The sequence below is a fragment of the Fistularia commersonii genome, chromosome 18, assembly GCF_037954325.1.
Source record: "Fistularia commersonii isolate RoL2024-O1a breed Wild chromosome 18, RoL_Fcom_v1.0, whole genome shotgun sequence".
In the NCBI taxonomy this organism is placed as follows: domain Eukaryota; kingdom Metazoa; phylum Chordata; class Actinopteri; order Syngnathiformes; family Fistulariidae; genus Fistularia; species Fistularia commersonii.
The window spans coordinates 9,589,730-9,609,681 of NC_141301.1; the positions used below are offsets into that span (position 1 = coordinate 9,589,730).

Sequence of the window (19,952 nt, forward strand, 5' to 3'; positions counted from 1 at the left end):
ATTCACTAAGAGCCCTGTCAGTTGTTTGCTCCTCAGTGACATCAAAAATGCATTTAGCTCTTCTTCCTTTTACACCAGACAAGGGAATATACATCTCATTTTTTGTGCCGAAATGTTACTCATATTGATAATTATCCTATACATGTGTACCCCGTGTAATGTTCCTGGTAATGCCGTAGTCAGTGCCAGGGTTTTGGCCAGCAAAAAATGTCCAATTCATTTTTGGGCGCTCATTCAAAATCCCTCGCAATGAAGAATACTAGTACATTTCTGTGAGTTTTCAAGTGAGGCCAGTTTGGATCATGTGCACTTAGTTCATTTTTCTTTTTTACAGAGTACACCATTGTTGAATTTAACGCACAATGAAGTAGTAGTAATAGTGTATCTAACTCAAAAATATTCGAACTTTTTAACATCAAAGTACATTAAGGAATCCGCCCCCCACAAAAACCAAAACATGCAGAATTTGATTTTACATTTTATTTACGTCTCATTACAAACAGCTCATCATAGGAAACAGGAGAACCTGTAAGAGAAAAGACAAAGTCAATAAATATTGGGGGAAATAAAGAAATTATACACTAAGAAGTCTTTACCATGAAGCTGATTGGATGCTGAGTCCAACTATTTAATATTCAAATGAGAATTTCTACAGGAGATTCATGCGTCTAGGGAGATAGAGCTCAACTGCTTTGGATCAACCTTCTGTTTCTTAAATAGAAACTAAGGTTGATGCAATTTTTACAAAAATCACTTCAGAAATCCATGATGTCGTTTTACAATCCAGTGTTGCAACTGAACAAGTAAAGCGGTCTTTGAAGATCTAAATAATTCATTTGTTTCATGAGACACACTTGATATGGACGAGATACATATCTTTTCACTGTGTGGAACATAAACCTGCATATTCATGCAGTCAGCAATGGTTTCAACTTTTCAAAATGCTTGTTCAGCTATTGAAATGGGTCATTTTTCTTGAGTTTCAGCAGTTGATCATAAGGTTCTTATAAAAAAATAATGACTCCCATCAACTAAGGGGCTGATGGCACCAATCTTCAAAAGCAATTGTTGAAGTCAGCATACAAAAAATATCTCGCATAAACCAATTGGCTCCATGATACAGGCCTTCTGTGATCCACTTCTGATCTTTTACCAGACTATGCTTTCTCCACTGCTGCCTCCTCATCTCCACCCTTGGTGTTACGTGTGTAAATCAGCTGTGCTCTGTGTTTGGACACCAGTTTGATCATGCCTGAAAGACAAGGACATTCTGTTAGGGAATTTGTACCTCCTAGATCAGTAACATCCACTCTGAAACCCTGCTAATCATTTTCATGAGGTCCAAATCACTAATTTACAATAAGAACTGCAGTCTACATGAATGTCACGGGTGAAAGGTTAAGGTCCCATTATTCTCACAATGATCAATCTGTCTGTATTTTGTAATGTAAATACTCTGAATATAGTCTTTCACTACTGAAAGATTAAGCTCAACAATACATGCCTTGAACTGTGCGGATAATTCTTATATAGTAGATGCAATTCTAAGAATTGCATCGCTGTGGCAAGTCAGAGAGGAACCGGGTCTCCATGGTTTATTCAGAAATGACAGACTGATCTTGAAGCCATGCTGCTGAGTGGTGTTTGCCTTGATCATGTGGAACTTCAACATGCATGCTACTGTCATTTTGAATCAACAGAGCAAACTGCCACAAAGCCCTTCAGCAGGGATAACAAGTGCATGAGTGTTTAAAAATATTAGGCACTGCACTCTGAGTGCTTCAGGCTAAGGGGATTTTGATGTTATGAGCTGAATATTGAAATGATCAAATGTGTGGCTTGAGCTTGGACTAGTTTTCCCAAACATGCAATAAATGTATTTTGATAAGCAACGGCACAAAAAAGCAGGGAGATAATTTTGTGTAATACATGCAGGTCCTTAGCACATTCCCATTTCCAGCTGCTCTCTAACCAGACATTGGAAGGGGTTTCTTTTCATGTAGTAATTATTCTTACTAAATTTACGGCAGTAACCAGTGTCTTGAGCAATTTGTCAGGAGTTGGGCAAAAATTCATGATCAAGTTATTAAGTTCCTTTAATACAAAGCAAGTACCATACAGATCATTTTTGTACCATTATCATAATTTTCAAGAAGGGACTTATCATGAAATGCCCGAGTCCAAAATAACACAAAATAGACTTTTGAAATACAGCCAGCTTTTTCTGACATTACTCTAGGCGCTGTTTTATTTTTGCCTCACAAACATTAAAAAAATGAAAGTCATTCTGACTTCTTTTTTGGTCTTGGGGTGTCCTCTGATAAAAAATAAACCTCAAACAGGAAGCTCTGTCATCCCATAGAGTGAACACCTTGTAGAAAATAGATGGCCTGAAGTGGAAGGGATATTCACCTTTAGCTAGGAGCTCCTGCAGGGCATTCCTGGCCAGTGAGCCACGGATCTTCAGCCTCTCTGACACAACAGCAGGGGTGATGAGCTTGTAGTTGGGGACTTCTTTGTACAGTTTGTCATAGGTGGCCTTGTCGAAGAGGACCAGGTTGTTGAGCTTGTCCCTCACTTTTCCCTTGGACCACTTCTGCTCTCACAAAAACAAAAAAAGCCCAGTTAAGAGAATTGTAGAGATGTAATCTTACAGCCACTCAGTGGCCACAACATATTGGATGTCTTAACCAAAATAATAATCACACACCTTCTTCTTGGCTTTGCCTCCAGACTTATTGACTGGGTCCTTGTCCTTTTTGGACTTCCCAGTGTCCTTTTTCTTGTCTTGTTTGGGAGGCTGAAATAAAGAATATAGCATATGCCTCAGCATCAAAACACATCGACGTAATGTGATAATTGAATCGAGAACCAAGTTTGCGAGGGTCCGATAAGTTGTCGAACAACGTGCGGCTAACCGTTTGCGTGCAGTGAACGTGTGAGGACTTCTGGATTACAGGGGGCCGAGGTTATTTTATTTCTTTTTTTTTTATATAAAATCCGATAAGAGTCCACGTTTTTGTTGAATCGTATTACTCATCCACTGAGAGCGATCACGGTTGAGACCGATCATGCCACACTGGGGTCAACACCGGTGTGCAAGGCCTAGTCAATGTATGGAATAATCTACAGTACATTTGCTGTGTAGCTGCAAACCTGATCAAGCATTGATCAGGTCGGCAGGAATGTAATTAACAAATCATCGTACATCATGATCGACATGAAAAGGGCGTTGTGGCAATTTAGATTGTATTTAGCCAGCATCATCCACCGTGAAAGCGTGGTGGCATTAGCAAGTAGCCGGCAGGCTGCGGGGTTTAATTTATTATTCCTAACGGCTTCACTGAGACATATTTCATTACAGTGTTTGGAAACAGTTTATTCCGATTTCTGATCAACGCGTGAACAATAACGCGGACACTATTTACTTAAATGGGACTCAACCAAAAGAGCAATAACTATCCTCACCATGTTTCCTCGTCAAGATGTCGGAGCGAAAGGAAGTTCCTCCGTGCAAAACTCCCTTAGACAACCCGTATGCACGGAAGTTCTAACAGGACTATGGGAAATGTAGTTTTTTAAAAATATACGATTTTTTTTGTGGTTTCAACCAAGACATCGATTTCACTTAGATATATTGCGTTGAAATTATTAATAACAACCAATTAGGTTTTCAAAAAATCTGTACAAAAAGGAAAGACAATTTTTGGATTTTACTCTTTTTGCGTTTGTGAACGTGTCACGTGACACGGCCCGTCAGCTGGTGCATAGCGTAGCCAAAATGGTGATCTTCAGTGTTTATGTGGTCAATAAGGCTGGGGGTTTAATATATCAGTATGATAACTATGTACCGAGAGCGGAGGCTGAGAAAACGTTTAGTTTTCCGTTAGATCTAGTGCTCAAACATCACGACGAGAAGGTCGTCGTGTCGTTCGGACAACGGGACGGCATCAAAGGTAACATTAACCTAGAATGGGGCCAAGATCACTTAGTTTGCTAGCTACCGTGCTAATGACAGTGTTGTCAGTCTTACGCAGGCTAAATGCACTACACAAACCCTCTACTAATTTAGTGAGACATTATGTCTATTACTTACTCATACATTTCCAAATCACGAATCGCGTCTAACCTGGAGACCGCTGTTAGAGTTTTAGATTTAAGTGCTCTCTGGTTTTATTCGTTTTTCATACATATAAGTAACTTATTTTCTCACCAATCGCATCGGTTTTTACAAAATCAGCAAGCATCATCAACCAATCGGTCTATTTGTTATGCCGGAAGTAAAGCCAGAATTCTACATTCTTAATAACCGTTGAACCCATTTGAAACAAATAATTTGTATTCCTTCCAGTGGGTCATGCAGTGCTTTCTATCAATGGGGTCGATGTGATGGGAAAGAATACAGCAGACGGAAAGGACATCCTGGAATACCTGAAAGACCCCTCTAACTATCCAGTGTCGATCCGGTTTGGACGAGCCCGACTAAGCTCAAATGAGAAACTGATGTTGGCGTCCATGTTCCACTCGTAAGTCCTAACTGGGTTTCAATTGCGTGAGGTGGAAGGTTGGGGTGAAGGTAGAGTGAAATTGACAAATCAGCAGATAGTAAATGCGCCACAAACTGCAGCTTTATGCATCTCTGGGGTGTCTGTTTAATATTGGAACTACAAAGCTGACAGTCTTTGTCATATACTACTGAGTTCACGTCTTCTCTTGCATTTGAGGTCAAATAACAAGAATCATATTTCCTATTTTTATAATCGGACCAATGATTACCCAGAGGGGGACAGCCTAAAGGAAAAGGTGATGGGACTTGCAGGCTTAAAAAAGGAGATTAGGTTATTTTGATGAAGCTGATTTTTGACAAGCAATGAGTTACATTGTTTCTTTTCTGATCTTGATGCGACTTAATCACAGCTCCAGTAAATTCGTGCTTCCTAATGCTAGCTAGCACGTCTGCTTTCTCCACCAGGTTGTTTGCTATAGGATCACAGCTGTCCCCTGAGGTTGGAAGTTCAGGGATCGAGATGCTAGAAACTGACGTCTTCAAGCTCCACTGCTTCCAGACTCTCACAGGTGTCCATTTGTGCAATTTTAATAAAAAATGGCTGTCACAGCCTGTTGTTAGACAGTCTTATAAAAACCTCACATGTCTGTCAACTTAGCAATTAAATAACCTTTAAACCCTGAAAATCATGCAACATGCCGTCTGCTCTCTCTGTCCTTTCAGGAATAAAGTTCATAGTGCTGGCTGACCCCCGTCAATCTGGTGTTGATGCGCTGTTGAGGAAGATTTATGAAATCTATTCAGATTTCGCTCTCAAGAACCCATTCTACTCTCTAGAAATGCCGATCAGGTATTGATGGATCCAAACAAAGATTGAAAATAACCACGTCCTTGTGTTTTCTTCTATTTGTCTGATTTTGTGATTATTTTTTTGTTCTTTTAAGGTGTGAACTTTTTGATCAAAATCTGAAAAGTGCACTCGAGACTGCAGAGAAAGCAGGGAACTTTGGCACCGGATCATGAAGGAATGAAGACTGTCCTATATTTTGGCCATTTTTAACTGCAAGAGATTCCCTGAGTTTATATACCTGGGGATAAGTACATGTGTAATTGATTAATTTGGGTTGCATTGCCCCAATTTAAAATGAGTACTGTAAATAGTTACTGTTTGTAAATATTAAAACTATTAACGGGCATTTGTGTTTTTTGTTTCAATTTTAGTACATTTCTGTGTTGTGGAAGTTTTCAGTTCAAGCCACCGTTCTGAAGAAAACATTACCTCCAATTGAAACCTCTGGTGGCGCACAATCAGTTTTTGTGTTGGAAATGTTTTTCTTCAATCATTACTTGTATGTGGCACAGAAGTGTTTCAGAAAAATAAAGTGAGCACTGCAATTTATCTGCTTCAAAATCTACACCCAGTGCAATCAGATAGATGGAAGTGCAAAAACCTGCATTCTTTTTAAGACACAGAATAACTTAAAAAAAAAAAAAAATCACCCACAGACAGCTGGCTGTCCTTGAAATGAATAGCATATGGATGATAAAATCTAGCACTATTATGTTTGCACTGGATCATATACATGTTTTAAAAATTGTAAAGTTACCTCCAAATTCAAAACGTACTTTGGGAGAACAAAGGCTTAGCATGAAGTTGTCCTTGAACAACTATCAAATCGTACTAGTACAAGCATTTTGCTCTGTGAGCTAGGTATTACAGGGAAATAAGCATTTTGTTTTTTTAATGACAATCCTGCCCTATATTGGGCCCTTAAATGATTTTATTGTGTGATATATACAACAAAATGTATATTTTGTTCAGTCTTTTGTGTGTGATGTGGCTGATAAATTCTTTCCTCTGACAAAAAGGCTTGGATAACTACATGTGAGTCGAGGTAATACTTCCATTTATGAATGATAAAGATCTTTTTTAAAAACGGTCACTCAACAATTTTTCTTTTCTATAATTACTGCTGTGGCGCAAAGACACAGTTTTCAAGTTATATTTCTTTTATTTACTCTGGAACACAATGTGCTGTCAATTTTACATTCCCTTGTTAAGTTATTGATTCAAAAATACAGACTGTAATGCTTAATGTAGAAAAGCGTTTTGCAAAACATCATTCCTTTGTTGTATTTCTTACTAAGAAAATACTGTGGTATAAAAATTCTAGAAAAATATGTAAATACAGTCATTGCTCAGAACATATTGCGGGCTTCCTTAGATGTTTCAGTCTGCCTTCTTAGAAATGTGACCCATCTTGGTTTGGATGTTGCGAAGCAGGAAGAACCAAAAAGCGGTGATCCCACACACAAGCTCAGCAATCCAGAATGAAAATTCCCAACCGTAGTGTTTGGCAATGGTGCTGAACGGAAGCCCAGACAGGAAGCCGCCGACTGAGGGGAAAATAAATGCATTACATCTCCACTACATCAAGAATACATAACCTTTTCCTCATCAGATTATTTTGGCTTGACCTTTTGGCGGGCGTCGGTAAGGAAAGTACAAAGAAGTCATACAAGAAATTACAAGATTTACAGAAAAAAATCCTGAAAGACTATTTCTTTCAAAAATACTGACATTTTCAACTCAGTCTAAATTGTGTGATTTGTTTCATTTATATGAAAGGAGTTCATCAACCCCTAAAGACAAACACAAGTTAAGTAGATGTAGTTCTGTAGGTCTCTGGCCCAATTAGTAGGATACATTTTTCTAAGTGTATTTACTTACGTTACTCTACTATCCTAAGCAGTTTTTTTGTGGTTTTTTTTTTACCACCACATCATTCTTTCTACTAATGAGACTGATGTGAGTCTGAATGTTGGCAACACGAAAAAACAGATATTATGCTTTTAGACCAAACATCAGCTGGTCAGAGACGAGGAACAGCCTTCAAAATTAAATTAGCATCATTTTTTTTTTTTAAATTCAGAGCTATATATATATATATATATGAATACATAAAACAAGAAACTTTAGAAGAGCTTATCATCATCATTTCACAAGTAATTGTAAAAGTACTGAGTGTTTAATTATCTAAAGGTTATAGAATCATTCATGAAATCTAGTCCACTCACTGTTTGCCATGAGGGAAACGATGGCATGTGATGTCCCACAGAACCTAGCGGGGGCACTCTCATTAGCAATGACTCCAAACAGGGCTATAGGTCCATAGGAGGAGAATCCAAAAACAGCTCCCAAGCCGAGGATCCACACCTGCAAACGGAATATCAGGGAATGTCCAAGAGGGTTGGTTCAGCAGGTGACCCCTGCTCTAGTTTCTTACAGTGTCAGATACCTTTGGGCTCTCTGGGGTAACAGTGACTCTGAACAGCCACATGGATATGAACATCCCGGTCATCATCAGGATCAGGATAAAATGGCGGGGATTCCCATAGATCCTAAGACCTTGCTGCAAAAAAAACAAACAAACAAAAAAAAACAATAGGTTCTTCTGATTAGATTAGAAAAATAAGAGTAACTGTTCGCTGCTCTGTGACAGATGAATTTCCCCAATGGGGATCAATAAAGTTTATATTTATCTCCATATATGTTTAAATTGCTTATGGTAATTAAAACACTTGTTGATGTATAAGAAAGATGTTCTGATGTTTGCAGAGTTTACAGTGCAAGAGTAAATAATTATAAAATGTCCCTTTTAAAATCTGCACTGAGTGATTATAATAACAATCCTAATTACATGTTTATTGTTCTGATTCTGAGCTCAATATTTGATTGTGCATCAATTATAAAGAACTCTCAGGCAGAGATTTGACCGTCATGATTGAGTTCTTTGGGAATTGTTGTTTGGTGTTCACTGAGATAGGGTTAGATGGCACATGGAAAGCAGGTAGCACAAGTTAAAAGATGCATCTATATATAAGATTAGTCACATACACATTGTGTATATTTATCTCATATATAAACAGGTATAAACACAATGCTAGTCTGAATGAATCTGAGTCTTGAATGCTAACCACAGATTTATATGGTTTAATCTTGCTATTGTTTTCAGCAGGAAAATTAAAAAAATGAATTTTAAAAATGGTCACAAACTAACCACCACAATAAATCCGAACATTTAACAGCAAACTTTTGTCTTGGCATAAACAGAGGAGAAATTTCACTTTCGATTTTCCTGCTCAAGGCCATGTCAACAGAGAGGGCAAGTAGTTGTTTTTGTAAACACAGTCTTCTTTTCCTTTCAGTTTTTCCCTTCAGGGGTCGCTTTAGTAAATCAACCTTCTCTCTCTATCCCTATTCTCAGTATCCTCCTCTCTCACACCAACTTACTTCATAATTTCACACATGCAGTACTGCATACCATAAATAAATAAAATGAATAGAATAAATAAATAATCAACAAATCGCAGACACATAAAAGTAATTGTGAACTTTGATAGTGCCTATAAAAATGGTAGCGTTTCCTAGTTTTACTTGTGTTTGCTTAGTTAACTGTCACAATTTACAAAACAAAGAAATAAAATAATAAAACTGACTCAGAGGCCAAATGAATACGAAAAGGGGCCTGAATAGAACAGTCTAAATTTCTGGCAAAATAAGATTGAAATGTATTGAATATTGTTGAATACACTGCAACAACTTTTTCCTTAACAGAATAAATGAAAAAATGTTATTCAAAATATCTATATCAATAAAAATAAGAATATTGCTGCACTTAGAAGGATACGTCAATAATTCAAAATAACTGTCTCTGATCAAAACAATATTGGTCAAGTTTTGGGAATGACAAGGTGATGCTTCTTGTCTCTGAACTCACCATACAGGTTTCCACTCATCCTTACACACCAGTTTTTCGGTGTTTGTACATCAGTTCTTTGAAGTACAGATTCGTATTTACTTTCCCATCATTCTCTCAATTGCTTTTCTTCTACATTATTTTTCCTTTTCTTGGACATTTAGGGTCAATGTGCTTGTTTTCTGATCCCTGGGATGGGATCACTTCTCAGGTCATGAAATTGACTTGCACTGTGGGGGATGCTGTTTGTGGTGGATGTACGCTTTATATTAGTGGAGACTCATGTTTTAAGACAACCATTTGCATCTCTAGCTCTCGCGGGTCACATAAATTGCAGTGTCAGACTCAACTCACTTTGGCCACAGACTTGTCAGAAAAGTAACCTGCTGCCAGACTCCCCAACAGACCTCCTATCTCCAGGGCACTCATGTATGAGCTACCTATGAAAAGAAAGTCGTGACTCAAAAGAAATAACAAAACAATGAGGCTTATATATTCTTTCGATTGTAGGCTTTCTTCATACCCATGAGTGTTGACTGGCCTTTTTCCTGGATGAGAAACAGCTGGCCCCAGTCAGTGCACGCCGTCTTCACCCCGAACACCACCAGGTAGGACACGGAGAGAAGCCACAGATAGGGGGACAGAAGAAACTCTGACAGCGTGCTGTCATCCCTGGAAGGTCCTGAGCAGGAAGCAACAGACGACCATTAGCCTTAAACTATTATCATCAACATATGTGACATTATACTTATTCCCAAAATTAAATATGTCTCTTGTCTTTATCCTCGTAACAGAAAACATTATGAGTCAACATTGTAAGAGAAATATTAAGTATTGTTTTGAGCAGCTGAAGGCAGTTACATATATATATATTTATATGTATGGTCTTTCACAGGAAGAAAAATAATTTACAATTTCACATAATAGTGCACTGAAACACAAAATCAGTTGTTTGATTGGGATCAAAAATATCTTCTGCGCTCTCCTGAGCAATGACAGGTCAGTTCACGGCTGGAACCCAGTTTGCTTAAAGCAGGGAAGATGAAAGTAATTTTCAGGGCTGAAACCATTCAGTGTTTTAATATTGATTAAGAACTACAATGTGACTGATTAACAATGAGATGCGGACAAGGTCACACTCTGCATTCACAAGGATGAGAATATCTATTCTTAACCACTGTACTGCTGAAATTGAAGCGTAATTGGTTGGAAATTGGTAACATTGTTGCATTTCAAAGCAGGTGTGCCCTGAGTAATTGATTTTCTTTCTTATTATTTCCAATTGTGTTAGACAAGTTTTCATTATTGCACCATTAATGCATCTTTAATACTCAAACACACACTTCATATCAGTTCAGTGAATCATCTTTTGACATTTTAGTCACCCAGGAAATGTGTAATATTTGATGAGGAGTCTCTATTCAACTAAGCTTAAAATGTGTTCTATTTGGAATTTAATACATGGTTATGTTTTTGTGTAAACATATTTCAATTTCATTTCAGTCATTGAGTAAAATTAATTTCCATTCGCAAAGTGATATTACATGAAGATATTTCACTTCATAGAACAGGATAGAACTTTATTGATCCCTTTATATCCCTAATATTGTTGGATATGTTAAATTATTGATATACAGTACTTATAAGTTTTCCTTTCATTCTTTGTAACAATATTCAGATTTGGTTTCAAAAGGCCAAAGGAACATGTAGTTTTTGCTTCGTATGTAAGTCTTGGTTTGCTACCTTAGTTATGAAGCAAAAGAGTTGCATATTCATGAGTCTTCAAGAAACATGAATTGATGAATCTTGGTGTGAAAGAAACTCTGCTTGACCTCCAAACTAAGCTTTCACAATAAAAAGTATACACTTAAACACAACTTGTTGTTTTTTATCTTTATCTATTTCATCTGGTTAGAATGGAAAACTATACCTATCATTTTCTTGTGACAGTTTGAAACTGTCTGTGCTCAAAACAAATTTAGACCAGAAAAGTGAGTGTAACATGTGTTGTTGTTTAACATTAATAACCATCGAGAGGTGAAAATTTCCACTTTCATTCTTCCAGCAGCCAACGAGACCTTGGATCAACACGAAAAGCAACTTTTTCACGAGACACCCTGCTGCTGTTGCTTGATGAACAGTTCAATCTCTGCAGGAGACCAGATCACTGAGCTACTTGCTTTAAATCACAAAGAAAATAACTGCTCTGTTACTTTAGCTTCATTCTAACCAGACATAAACTCAGCTTAATAGAACCAAGTGAAACATTACAACTAATCAAAACTTAAATCACAATAAACCTTTTCGTGACTTTCATAAGATTATTTAATGAAGTTCTTGTTCTTTATAATCAGTTCACGTCTTGTTTCACTTTGCCGCCCCCAAGTGTTTTTTTAATTGTTCTGCAAGTTATGTATATTATTTCCTGTAATAAACCGTCTTGCAGCGATCTGTGTGTTTCTCTTTCCCATTGCTAGATGTCATATTAATGAAAATTTAATGAATCAATGCGGTTTGATAAATCTCTCCATGCTCTTTTGCATCTCCTTATTAATATGATCAGCTCAAACATATGCACATGAGGGGCACATGGGGTTCAGAGTCCATTGAAAAAGTGACCTTTAGCCATTAAACACATGCATGTGGAGAAAGCAGAGAGCATGTCAGTGTTACGAAAACTGAAACTATGTGGGACAGTGGCATAAGGACTTGGTCCTGTATTTCTTTAATGGAAAAACACTCATTACTGAGTCACACCTGTTTTGCTGCTCTTGTCTGCTACTTCTATATTGGGCAGCCCCACATCCTTGGGCTCGTTCTTGATGACAAGCACGCAGACGAAGGAGAACACCATGCAGATCAGGCCAGATACCGACAGTATCGCCCTCCAGCTGTAACTCTGAGCTAGAACCGTGGCGATAATGGGTCCCAAGCTGCCTGCCAGATTCATGCTGCAGGAAAGAATCGCCCACCATGTACCAAACTGGGAGGGCTCGAACCACTAGCGAAAGATCAGATAGATTACATAAAGTCTTGACAGAAACAGTCATTATCTTACATGTGACTTGAAAGGAAGCACAGCATCACCAAAGCACAGTAGTGAAACTAATATAAGATATAAGTCATAGGTTAAAAGATATTTGTCATATACAATATGGGACTCCGTATTTCCTTATTATGTTAAGTTAAACACAAACTATTCTGAGGTAAGTTTCCCAGGGCTTAGAAGAGGCATATCTGTTGCCACAGGGGGACTGCTCATGAAATCATGAAATTAAAATCTGGAATTTTGAAAAGCTAATGTACAGGAAAAGTTTTCCAGAGCTCATCATGCATCTTGCCTCAGGTCTCTTCCCTCTATCGTCAAAAAATATACAGTATGACTGAATTATGTTGAATGTTAATCAAATTTGACATTAGAAGGCTGGTCTCAGATTTACCGATGGGAGTTTGCCGATGGGAGTTAAATCAAACTATAACAGGAGTGCTACATCCCAAATATCCAGTCAGTCAGTTTATATAATAATACTTGTAAATTTGCAAGCTCACTTCCATTAAAATAAATCTATTTGATTTTTGCTTCCATACAAATAAATGAAATGTATTCTTTCTAAGGGTGATTTTAATTACACCCTGCTTATTTAGAAGTTTTATATTTGACTGTTTTGGGTTGTGTTCCTACCCAAAGTGGAATCACACCCTTCAGGGATGTTCCGGGAATAGATAACAGGACAGCTGATGCTGCCTATTACTTCTTAAAAAGTGTGAAAGAAAATCATGTAATGAGATATCTGACCTTGCGCAGGACTCTGCCGCAGGGGGGCCATCCCAGGCCCTGGCCCAGGCCATTCAGAAACCACAGACCAGAGAAGATAGTGACGGTGGAGGACCAGGAAAAGAGCACGTTGATACCACCCACTGTAAACAAGCCGATGGAGAAGAGCCAGCGAGCGCTGACCTGGTCTGACAGCACACCGCTTATGAACTTACTGATAGCATAGGCCAAAGACTGACTGCTGGTGATCATGCCTAAACAGAGGGAGAAAGGAGATTGAGTGAATGAATCTGACACACAGCTAGCATCACCGCATGCAAATTTTTTTATGTACATGATGCAGTTTGAACCTTCAGACTGGGGATTCATGGGTTAATAAACATAAATAAATCCAACCAATACAAACTCAGGAGAGTCCTGAAGTTTTTTTTATAACACTACTTCTACCTAATTATCAGCACATGTTCTTTTAAATGTGTAATAATTTTCTCGATTTATTATTAGCTAATTTTAGATAACTTTTTGAATTTGATATTTGATTCATCATATTTTATAGAAATATACAGTACGTACGATGTAACCTCTATGTGCTTTTCTATCTTATAGACCTGATAGGTCAAATGAAACTCCCCAAAAGAATACAAACCACAACTGAGCTTACTGTACAGGGCATTTTGAGTGCAAGAGAATGTGACAACATACCTAGTGGTAATTTCAGTCATAATAATACTCGTATCAATCCTTGGATTTTGACTTTGTGCAAGTTAAATAGATACATACCCAAGTCATCCTTGTCCAGCTTTATTTCTTCCATTATAGAAGGCATCACAAAGGAGAACGTCTTTCGGTTAAAGTAGAAAAGCGTGTATCCCACAAACATGGCCAGAAATATTGTACCCCTGTAGTATCCATAACTTGCTGTAGCCATGACTGCAGACTTAATTCCACTAAATGGTGAAAAATGGAAAATATTCCAGATGAGACGGCAACTTCTCACTGGCTGACAGACCTCTGCCACCTGTGACAGCGAACTTTGCCTCAGGATCCACAGTGTAGCAGCAGCTGATTACAAATGGGGAGAGAAGTGTTTACAATACGCAGGGGGAGGTTAATGGTCAACTTCTAAATCCTAAAGGAGATTTAATCTGGGCTGCTGATAAAGTATATTGCTGTCCAGCTGTGGGGGCATTTGAAGGGGGTGAAAAATATTTCAATCAAGCACTAATCAGCTAGCTCTGATCTTATGATGCTTTTTATTAATTTAACAGTGACCTTGACTGTCTTCTGACGTTTGTTCATTAGGGAATATTGTTATGGAAGGAGTCTTCAAACTGTTAGGTTTAATAATTCACTGGGTGAGTCCAGACACAGTGGGGCCGTCGGCTAGAGAGTGAGAAAAAAATGTGATCACCGCACAATAGTAGTATCAGTGTATGTGTCGTATGTACAAAATGTACAAAGGAAATAACATTTCACATACAATAGTTATATTAACAAGCCACGCCTATAAAATATGTACACCGTGAACACAGATCTTACTGCAAGTCCACGTTCGAGGAGAAAGTTTTCATGGAATGCAGAGGTCGATTCGAACAACTTAACAATTCTTTTTGTATGGCAAATACGTAATTAAAACCCACATTCATACTTATCGTTCACCAAGGACGTTAGATTTTAATTCAGAACTGAACTTCGCTTCCGGGTCACGTGAGCAAAACAGCTCCGCCCACCGTACTTCATGCTAATATATTCGTTGCGTTCATTTTCAGTAATAACGGTAGGAATTGCCGTTTGGCAAAGGCCAAGGTCTGGCCAACACAAACTCTTCATAAACGTAATAAAAACAACACATATATGAATCATACGTGTAGACTGTAAGTAACACAACAGTTGAGAACAAATACTTTGGAATTCGACGACAGGTCAAATTTCATGTACATGTAACGGTGGTTTCTCTGGTGTGGGTGACATCCGCTTCCCCACCAACATTTCCTACAGACCTTTGAGTGAAATAAGTGAGTGAGGACGAAGATACTTCCGCTAAAAAACAAGATTCTGTCGGAGTTGACCGACTTTAAATTGTGTGTTCGCTCGAAGGAGCGCAGTTTCACCGGGTTGGAAGTTTTTCCACCTTGCTAATCAAACGCTCGATGCAGCCAGCAATGGTATCCCAAGCATTTCCGCATTCTTTGCTCTGGTAAAGTTATGTCGTTGACAGAACCCTTTCTTATTACCTCTAAAATTAAAATACTTCTACAATTAATGAAGAGAAGCACTTTACTGCTCAACAGACCAGCCCAATGTAGTTCACGTCACGGGAAACTCCCATAGTCCCCCCCTCTTTATGGCGCACTAGTTCCCATGGCAACAGACAACAGACTGACGTCCAGCGAAAGGTTCTTGAGCTGAGCTGTCTGTACAGTAATTATAATTGATCTTAATTGTTTTAGTAATAATTCGAAAAGGTTTAGCATTTATTAGTATTTATCTCAGAAAGTATTAACGACACATTGTCACATTGTAAAAGTTAACATCTGATATTGGGCCCAGCCGTACTCGTTTGCCCCTGCGCCCTAGCACCTAAGGGTCATGGTAAGTAATAAAATAAATAGAAATGGTTAAAAATGGGGGGATTTGATTTCTAGTTATTGAATTCATATAGCTGTAATGTGACTTTTTTTAATTATTATGATGGGATTTTTGATTGTTTATTGTGATATCATGGCCATTCCACCGGCAAGGCAAATAAAATGGTTGCTGTTGTTGCAGAGTGTGAGATCCAACTCCTCTACAAGTTCTTCCAGGAGGTACCGTAGGTACTGCAGGAGAGCCCAATCCTCTCAGGTGGATGAGAGCCTTTTTGGGAACTCTGCATTGGTGAGTGGACAGACTCCTTCTTTCACCAAGTCAACAAATCACGTGACATCTTATCCAGCATTGCAACTGACACTTAAATATAACTGCTGATGAGCAAATGGTCCCCCAACTCCAGTGGTATTAAAATTGATACTTTTCAAAAAGAAAAAAAAAAATTATGGGCATCCAGGACCCTATTTCCCCAAAATACTTTGTAAAATCAATTGAGGATGTTAACAGTAAACCGGATTTAAGAGATCTTTCCTGATAAATCAGCAAAAAACTACAAATAAAAAGAGCAGCAGTGTATCTACAATATAACACAAACCCCAAAGTTTGCAAGGTTGTTTCTTAAAATAGTTGGGAAACTACCTCAAAAAAAAAGTCTGCTGCAAATTCTGAAAAAATCATCAAGAAATGAGAAAGCTACTTAAAAGAGAATGACCAAGAATTTGAAAAAAACAGACCTGAAATCAGCCACAAAGTCATTTCTTTATCATAAAAGGTTGCCAAGGTTTCCCAGATTCCTCACAAAACTGAATGAAATGAACATGTAGCATTGTGGTTGCAATGCTGATCGAAAATCATTGCATGTCCATCTACGTTGAATAAACTTTGCAGCCTCGATCCAAGGCCAGAGATCCAGCACAGCCAAGTCAACAGGGAGAGACAGTTCAAATTGTCACCAAGGACCTAATTCGCAACCTCAGGTAAGCTCGCGGACCATAACATTCAGGAATTTGTAGAACAAATGGCATGGAAAGAAATATCAAAAACCATGTTTTATTGTCAGGGTACCCTGGAAGGATCCATCTGGACAGTCAATCATTCTGCCGTTAGCTGAGTTTGAGGCGATCACCTCGAGATCCCAAATTCTTACCAAGAAGGAGAAGGAGAAACTGAGGGAGGCTTATAAGAAGAAAAAAGAAGAGGAAATCGTATGAAACAGCTCAAATCAAATGCTAAAATGTTTCACCTGTAGATTTGCAATAATCCCGTAATGACCATCCCTCTTTCCCATGCAGAAAGCCGCAGAGGAAATGAAGCATCAGATCTATGAGGCGGATTTTTGCCGTAAGGAGAACCAGGCGCTGACCGAGCTGCAGCTGGAGGCTCATGATCACTCACACCGTGTGCTGCAGCGAGCCAACACTCTGAGGATGGAGGAGGAGGACGAGATCAGAAAACTTAATAATGTAGGAAGCTGAGAGATCAAAATAACCTCTGGTGTTGAATCTTCATGCGTGAACATTAGAGTATCTGTGGCCCCCTTAGCTGATCCTGGGCACTCAGTGCCAGGCGACACGCGATGCTCAGATCCGGGAGAAACGACAGATCCAAGAGGAGCTGTCGGAAGAGGAGAGGCGTCTGGATTCCATGATGGAGGTGGAGCGTCGCAAGGTCGTGGAGACTGTAGAGACGATTGCTGAGCTGCGCAAGCAACAGAGGATCAGGTGACTCGCACCAGCCCGAATCTCCCATCAGTGGAAGCCGGCTGATGAGCTGCTGCTGCCATAATTGTGTGTTGTGTGTGTTCCTGTTCCAGTGGGATGCAGCAAATTTACAACCAAATCCAACAGCGCGTGGAGGAGAAGCAGGTGCAAGATGAGCTCAAAGAACAAGAGAAGATTCAAATTCGGGAGAACCAGGAGAGGATGAACCAGGAGGACCTCAAGGTGCAGGAGGACAGAGGAAGAGGGCACACATAATGCTGAGCTGCAAAAATCAGTTTTAAAATAAATTCAAGAATGTCAAGATTAACTAAATAAAATTTCTGAAATGGCCAATTCATAATTGCATTTTTCAGGACAGCGACCAAATTTATTTTCTTTATTTACCATTATAATTCCATCCATAAAAATCAGTTTTAAAATAAATTCAAGAATGTCAAGATTAACTAAATGAAATTTCTGAAATGGCCAATTCATAATTGCATTTTTCAGGACAGCGACGAAATGTATTTTCTTTATTTACTATTATAATTCCATAATTCGGCAGATACATTTTTTGATCAGTTGGAGACCTCAAAATTTACCCTTTGTTAACAATCCTTTTACAAAAAAACCTGTGTGCCACTAGTAAGAACTGAATCCAGGATGCAAAAAAAAACTCATATTAAAAAAAAAAAAGGCTTTAAAAAAAAATCAGATTTATGAGTATTCATTCAATTACTTTTTTATCCAAGGCCCTGGAGAAGAAGAGAGAGGAGCAGCAGCGTCTGCATCAGGACGTCATGCGGATCAATGCCGAAACCTTGAGGGCCAAAGAGCAGAGGAGAGAGGAGGAGAAGCTGGCTGATATGAGAGACATGGAATACATAAAAAACAAACTGGTCGGATAAAATGCAAAACACCTCATCATTCTTCATAGGATCTACAGATAGTACATATGTACAATTATACAACTATACAAACATCATCAGATGTCCGTCACATTTGCTTGTCACCACCTTTGACTCCTGCAGGAGCGAGAGGCTGAGTATGAAGCGGAGCAGAGGAGAATCAAGAAGGAGAAAGAGCTGGAGATTGCCAGGCTGAGGGCGCGGCAGGAGAAGGCGAGAGATTACAAGGCAGAGCAGGTCAAAAGGAACAGCTTGTAACCTGGAATTCACAATTTAGTCTTTTTTGGGTGATTAAAGTATTGCTCATGATTTTTTCTTTCCATATGTATTTTATAGGACGAGGTCCGAGCCCGGAGGAACCAAGAAATTGCTGACAGAGAATGGAGGAAAAAAGAGAAGGAACTGGCCGCCAAGAAGGCTGAGGAGGAGGCGATGCTGCGGGAGGCTCGCCTGCAACAAGTCCAGTGCAAAGAGGTCCTGCTGTCCATGGAGGCGGGACGAGAGAAAGCAGAGTTTGAGAGGGTGTTGAGGTGAGACGTTCCAGATATTTCAATTCAGTCTTTATTTACGAAGAAACTCAAAGCAAGAAGTTCCCTGGTTTGATTCCGACCGAAGGCCTTCAGTGTGGAGTTTGCATATTCTCCTGGGCATCTGCATGGGTTTCCTCCTGGTCCTCCAGTTTCGTTCCACAATCCAAAAGCATGCAGTAGGTTGACTGGAGACCCTAAATTGCTGAGGCGCGTGAATGAGAGAGTGAATGGTTGTGTGTCTCAATATGCAGCCCCTCTGCCTTTTGCCCAATGACAGCTTGGATAGGCTCCAGCGCCCCCTGCAACCCTGAGTGCAGGATAAGCAGAATAGAAAATGAATTGATGAATGAATTTGCCAAGAAACCCGTGTCGGTGAAATGTCAGGTGATATTGTGTCATCTACAAAAACAATTGCGGAGCTTCACAGGAAAACAGCTTGGTGGGTTCCTTGCAAGTAAATAAATTCAATGAGGGCGGAAATTTCCAAATATAATAGAATTAAAGGAAAACAGATATCCCTCAGCGTTATATATTTTTTTCAGTGATTGATAAAACTAATCACCTTTTAGGAAGCGACTGCTTTTTTTTCACTCAATGAGCACTTTCTTTGAATTAATAACTTCACCAGCCCCTCTGTCAGCATGAATGTGAGAAGAGTGACTTAATTTGGACTTTTCAGTGAATAATCCTTTTACCAGATGTTTTTTTTTTTGACATTTAAGGTGTTGAAAAATCTTCATCACCCCATTTTTTCAAAATACAGGGTGCAACAAGAAGCCATCTTCAAGCAAAGAGAGGAGGAGGAGAAGCAGCGTCAGAAATCTCTCCAACACTCGGAAGCCATTAAGCAGCAGGTGAAGGAACGGGAGCTATCGGCTATAGCCAAGCGCAGGGAGATCTTCAAGGAGGCTGAGCGGCTCAATGAGGAGGCCCGACAGAGGCGCCTGCGCCTTGATGAAATCAAGCACAAGAAGCTGGAAGAGCTCAAGTAAGTCCAGCACGACTGCTTAACAGGACTCGTGACTCATATTTTTACATGGAATGGTAATGAATTAAATAGAAATGACATTGTCCATCTGCAGGGCTACAGGGCTTCCGGACAAATACATCAGTCAAGTGGAGAGGAAGGTCCAGACCTGACATGCAACAAGAAAATACGAAAGTATAAACCAATAAAGAGAAA

General features: G+C 39.1%; 4 protein-coding genes across 4 annotated transcripts; 2 read left to right on the top strand and 2 right to left on the bottom strand.

The window, feature by feature from the left end:
- Positions 1-465: 465 nt before the first annotated feature.
- rps25 (ribosomal protein S25) lies at positions 466-3,533 on the bottom strand. Its single transcript, XM_086164720.1, has 5 exons — positions 3,469-3,533; positions 2,711-2,800; positions 2,413-2,596; positions 1,154-1,252; positions 466-526 (listed from the first exon to the last, which is right to left on the bottom strand). The coding sequence occupies exons 1-4, from the start codon at positions 3,469-3,471 to the stop codon at positions 1,158-1,160; spliced, it is 372 nt and encodes a 123-aa protein (XP_086020846.1). The 5' UTR covers positions 3,472-3,533; the 3' UTR covers positions 466-526; positions 1,154-1,157.
- A 212-nt stretch (positions 3,534-3,745) lies between these two features.
- trappc4 (trafficking protein particle complex subunit 4) lies at positions 3,746-5,703 on the top strand. The gene is made up of 5 exons (XM_086164266.1): positions 3,746-3,956; positions 4,352-4,526; positions 4,973-5,076; positions 5,231-5,357; positions 5,452-5,703. The coding sequence occupies exons 1-5, from the start codon at positions 3,782-3,784 to the stop codon at positions 5,528-5,530; spliced, it is 660 nt and encodes a 219-aa protein (XP_086020392.1). The 5' UTR covers positions 3,746-3,781; the 3' UTR covers positions 5,531-5,703.
- An 802-nt stretch (positions 5,704-6,505) lies between these two features.
- On the bottom strand, positions 6,506-14,624 carry slc37a4a (solute carrier family 37 member 4a). Its single transcript, XM_086164265.1, has 8 exons — positions 13,823-14,624; positions 13,064-13,296; positions 12,025-12,268; positions 9,791-9,949; positions 9,622-9,707; positions 7,807-7,920; positions 7,586-7,724; positions 6,506-6,904 (listed from the first exon to the last, which is right to left on the bottom strand). Exons 1-8 carry the CDS (start codon positions 13,968-13,970, stop codon positions 6,738-6,740), a joined length of 1,290 nt encoding a protein of 429 aa, XP_086020391.1. The 5' UTR covers positions 13,971-14,624; the 3' UTR covers positions 6,506-6,737.
- A 1,139-nt stretch (positions 14,625-15,763) lies between these two features.
- On the top strand, positions 15,764-19,952 carry cfap45 (cilia and flagella associated protein 45). The gene is made up of 11 exons (XM_086164984.1): positions 15,764-15,919; positions 16,520-16,608; positions 16,692-16,836; positions 16,924-17,094; positions 17,174-17,352; positions 17,445-17,574; positions 18,084-18,230; positions 18,363-18,476; positions 18,576-18,769; positions 19,533-19,757; positions 19,852-19,952. Exons 1-11 carry the CDS (start codon positions 15,764-15,766, stop codon positions 19,907-19,909), a joined length of 1,608 nt encoding a protein of 535 aa, XP_086021110.1. The 3' UTR covers positions 19,910-19,952.

What these genes read in the sequence shown, in the direction of transcription:
- rps25 (XM_086164720.1), bottom strand. An exon ending in GAGGCAAAGCCAAGAAGAAG is followed by an intron (nt 2,597 to 2,710) that starts GTGTGTGATTAT and finishes TTGTGAGAGCAG; the next exon opens with AAGTGGTCCAAGGGAAAAGT. An exon ending in GCAGGAGCTCCTAGCTAAAG is followed by an intron (nt 1,253 to 2,412) that starts GTGAATATCCCT and finishes CTTGTCTTTCAG; the next exon opens with GCATGATCAAACTGGTGTCC.
- cfap45 (XM_086164984.1), top strand. Translation starts at nt 15,764, where the DNA reads ATGGCCATTCCACCGGCAAGGCAAATAAAATGGTTGCTGTTGTTGCAG. An exon ending in GACCTAATTCGCAACCTCAG is followed by an intron (nt 16,609 to 16,691) that starts GTAAGCTCGCGG and finishes TTTTATTGTCAG; the next exon opens with GGTACCCTGGAAGGATCCAT. An exon ending in AGATCAGAAAACTTAATAAT is followed by an intron (nt 17,095 to 17,173) that starts GTAGGAAGCTGA and finishes TGGCCCCCTTAG; the next exon opens with CTGATCCTGGGCACTCAGTG.
- trappc4 (XM_086164266.1), top strand. Translation starts at nt 3,782, where the DNA reads ATGGTGATCTTCAGTGTTTATGTGGTCAATAAGGCTGGGGGTTTAATA. An exon ending in ACAACGGGACGGCATCAAAG is followed by an intron (nt 3,957 to 4,351) that starts GTAACATTAACC and finishes TATTCCTTCCAG; the next exon opens with TGGGTCATGCAGTGCTTTCT. An exon ending in CTGCTTCCAGACTCTCACAG is followed by an intron (nt 5,077 to 5,230) that starts GTGTCCATTTGT and finishes CTGTCCTTTCAG; the next exon opens with GAATAAAGTTCATAGTGCTG.
- slc37a4a (XM_086164265.1), bottom strand. Translation starts at nt 13,970, where the DNA reads ATGGCTACAGCAAGTTATGGATACTACAGGGGTACAATATTTCTGGCC. An exon ending in TTACCCCAGAGAGCCCAAAG is followed by an intron (nt 7,725 to 7,806) that starts GTATCTGACACT and finishes TTCCGTTTGCAG; the next exon opens with GTGTGGATCCTCGGCTTGGG. An exon ending in CGTTTCCCTCATGGCAAACA is followed by an intron (nt 6,905 to 7,585) that starts GTGAGTGGACTA and finishes TTTTCCCCTCAG; the next exon opens with TCGGCGGCTTCCTGTCTGGG.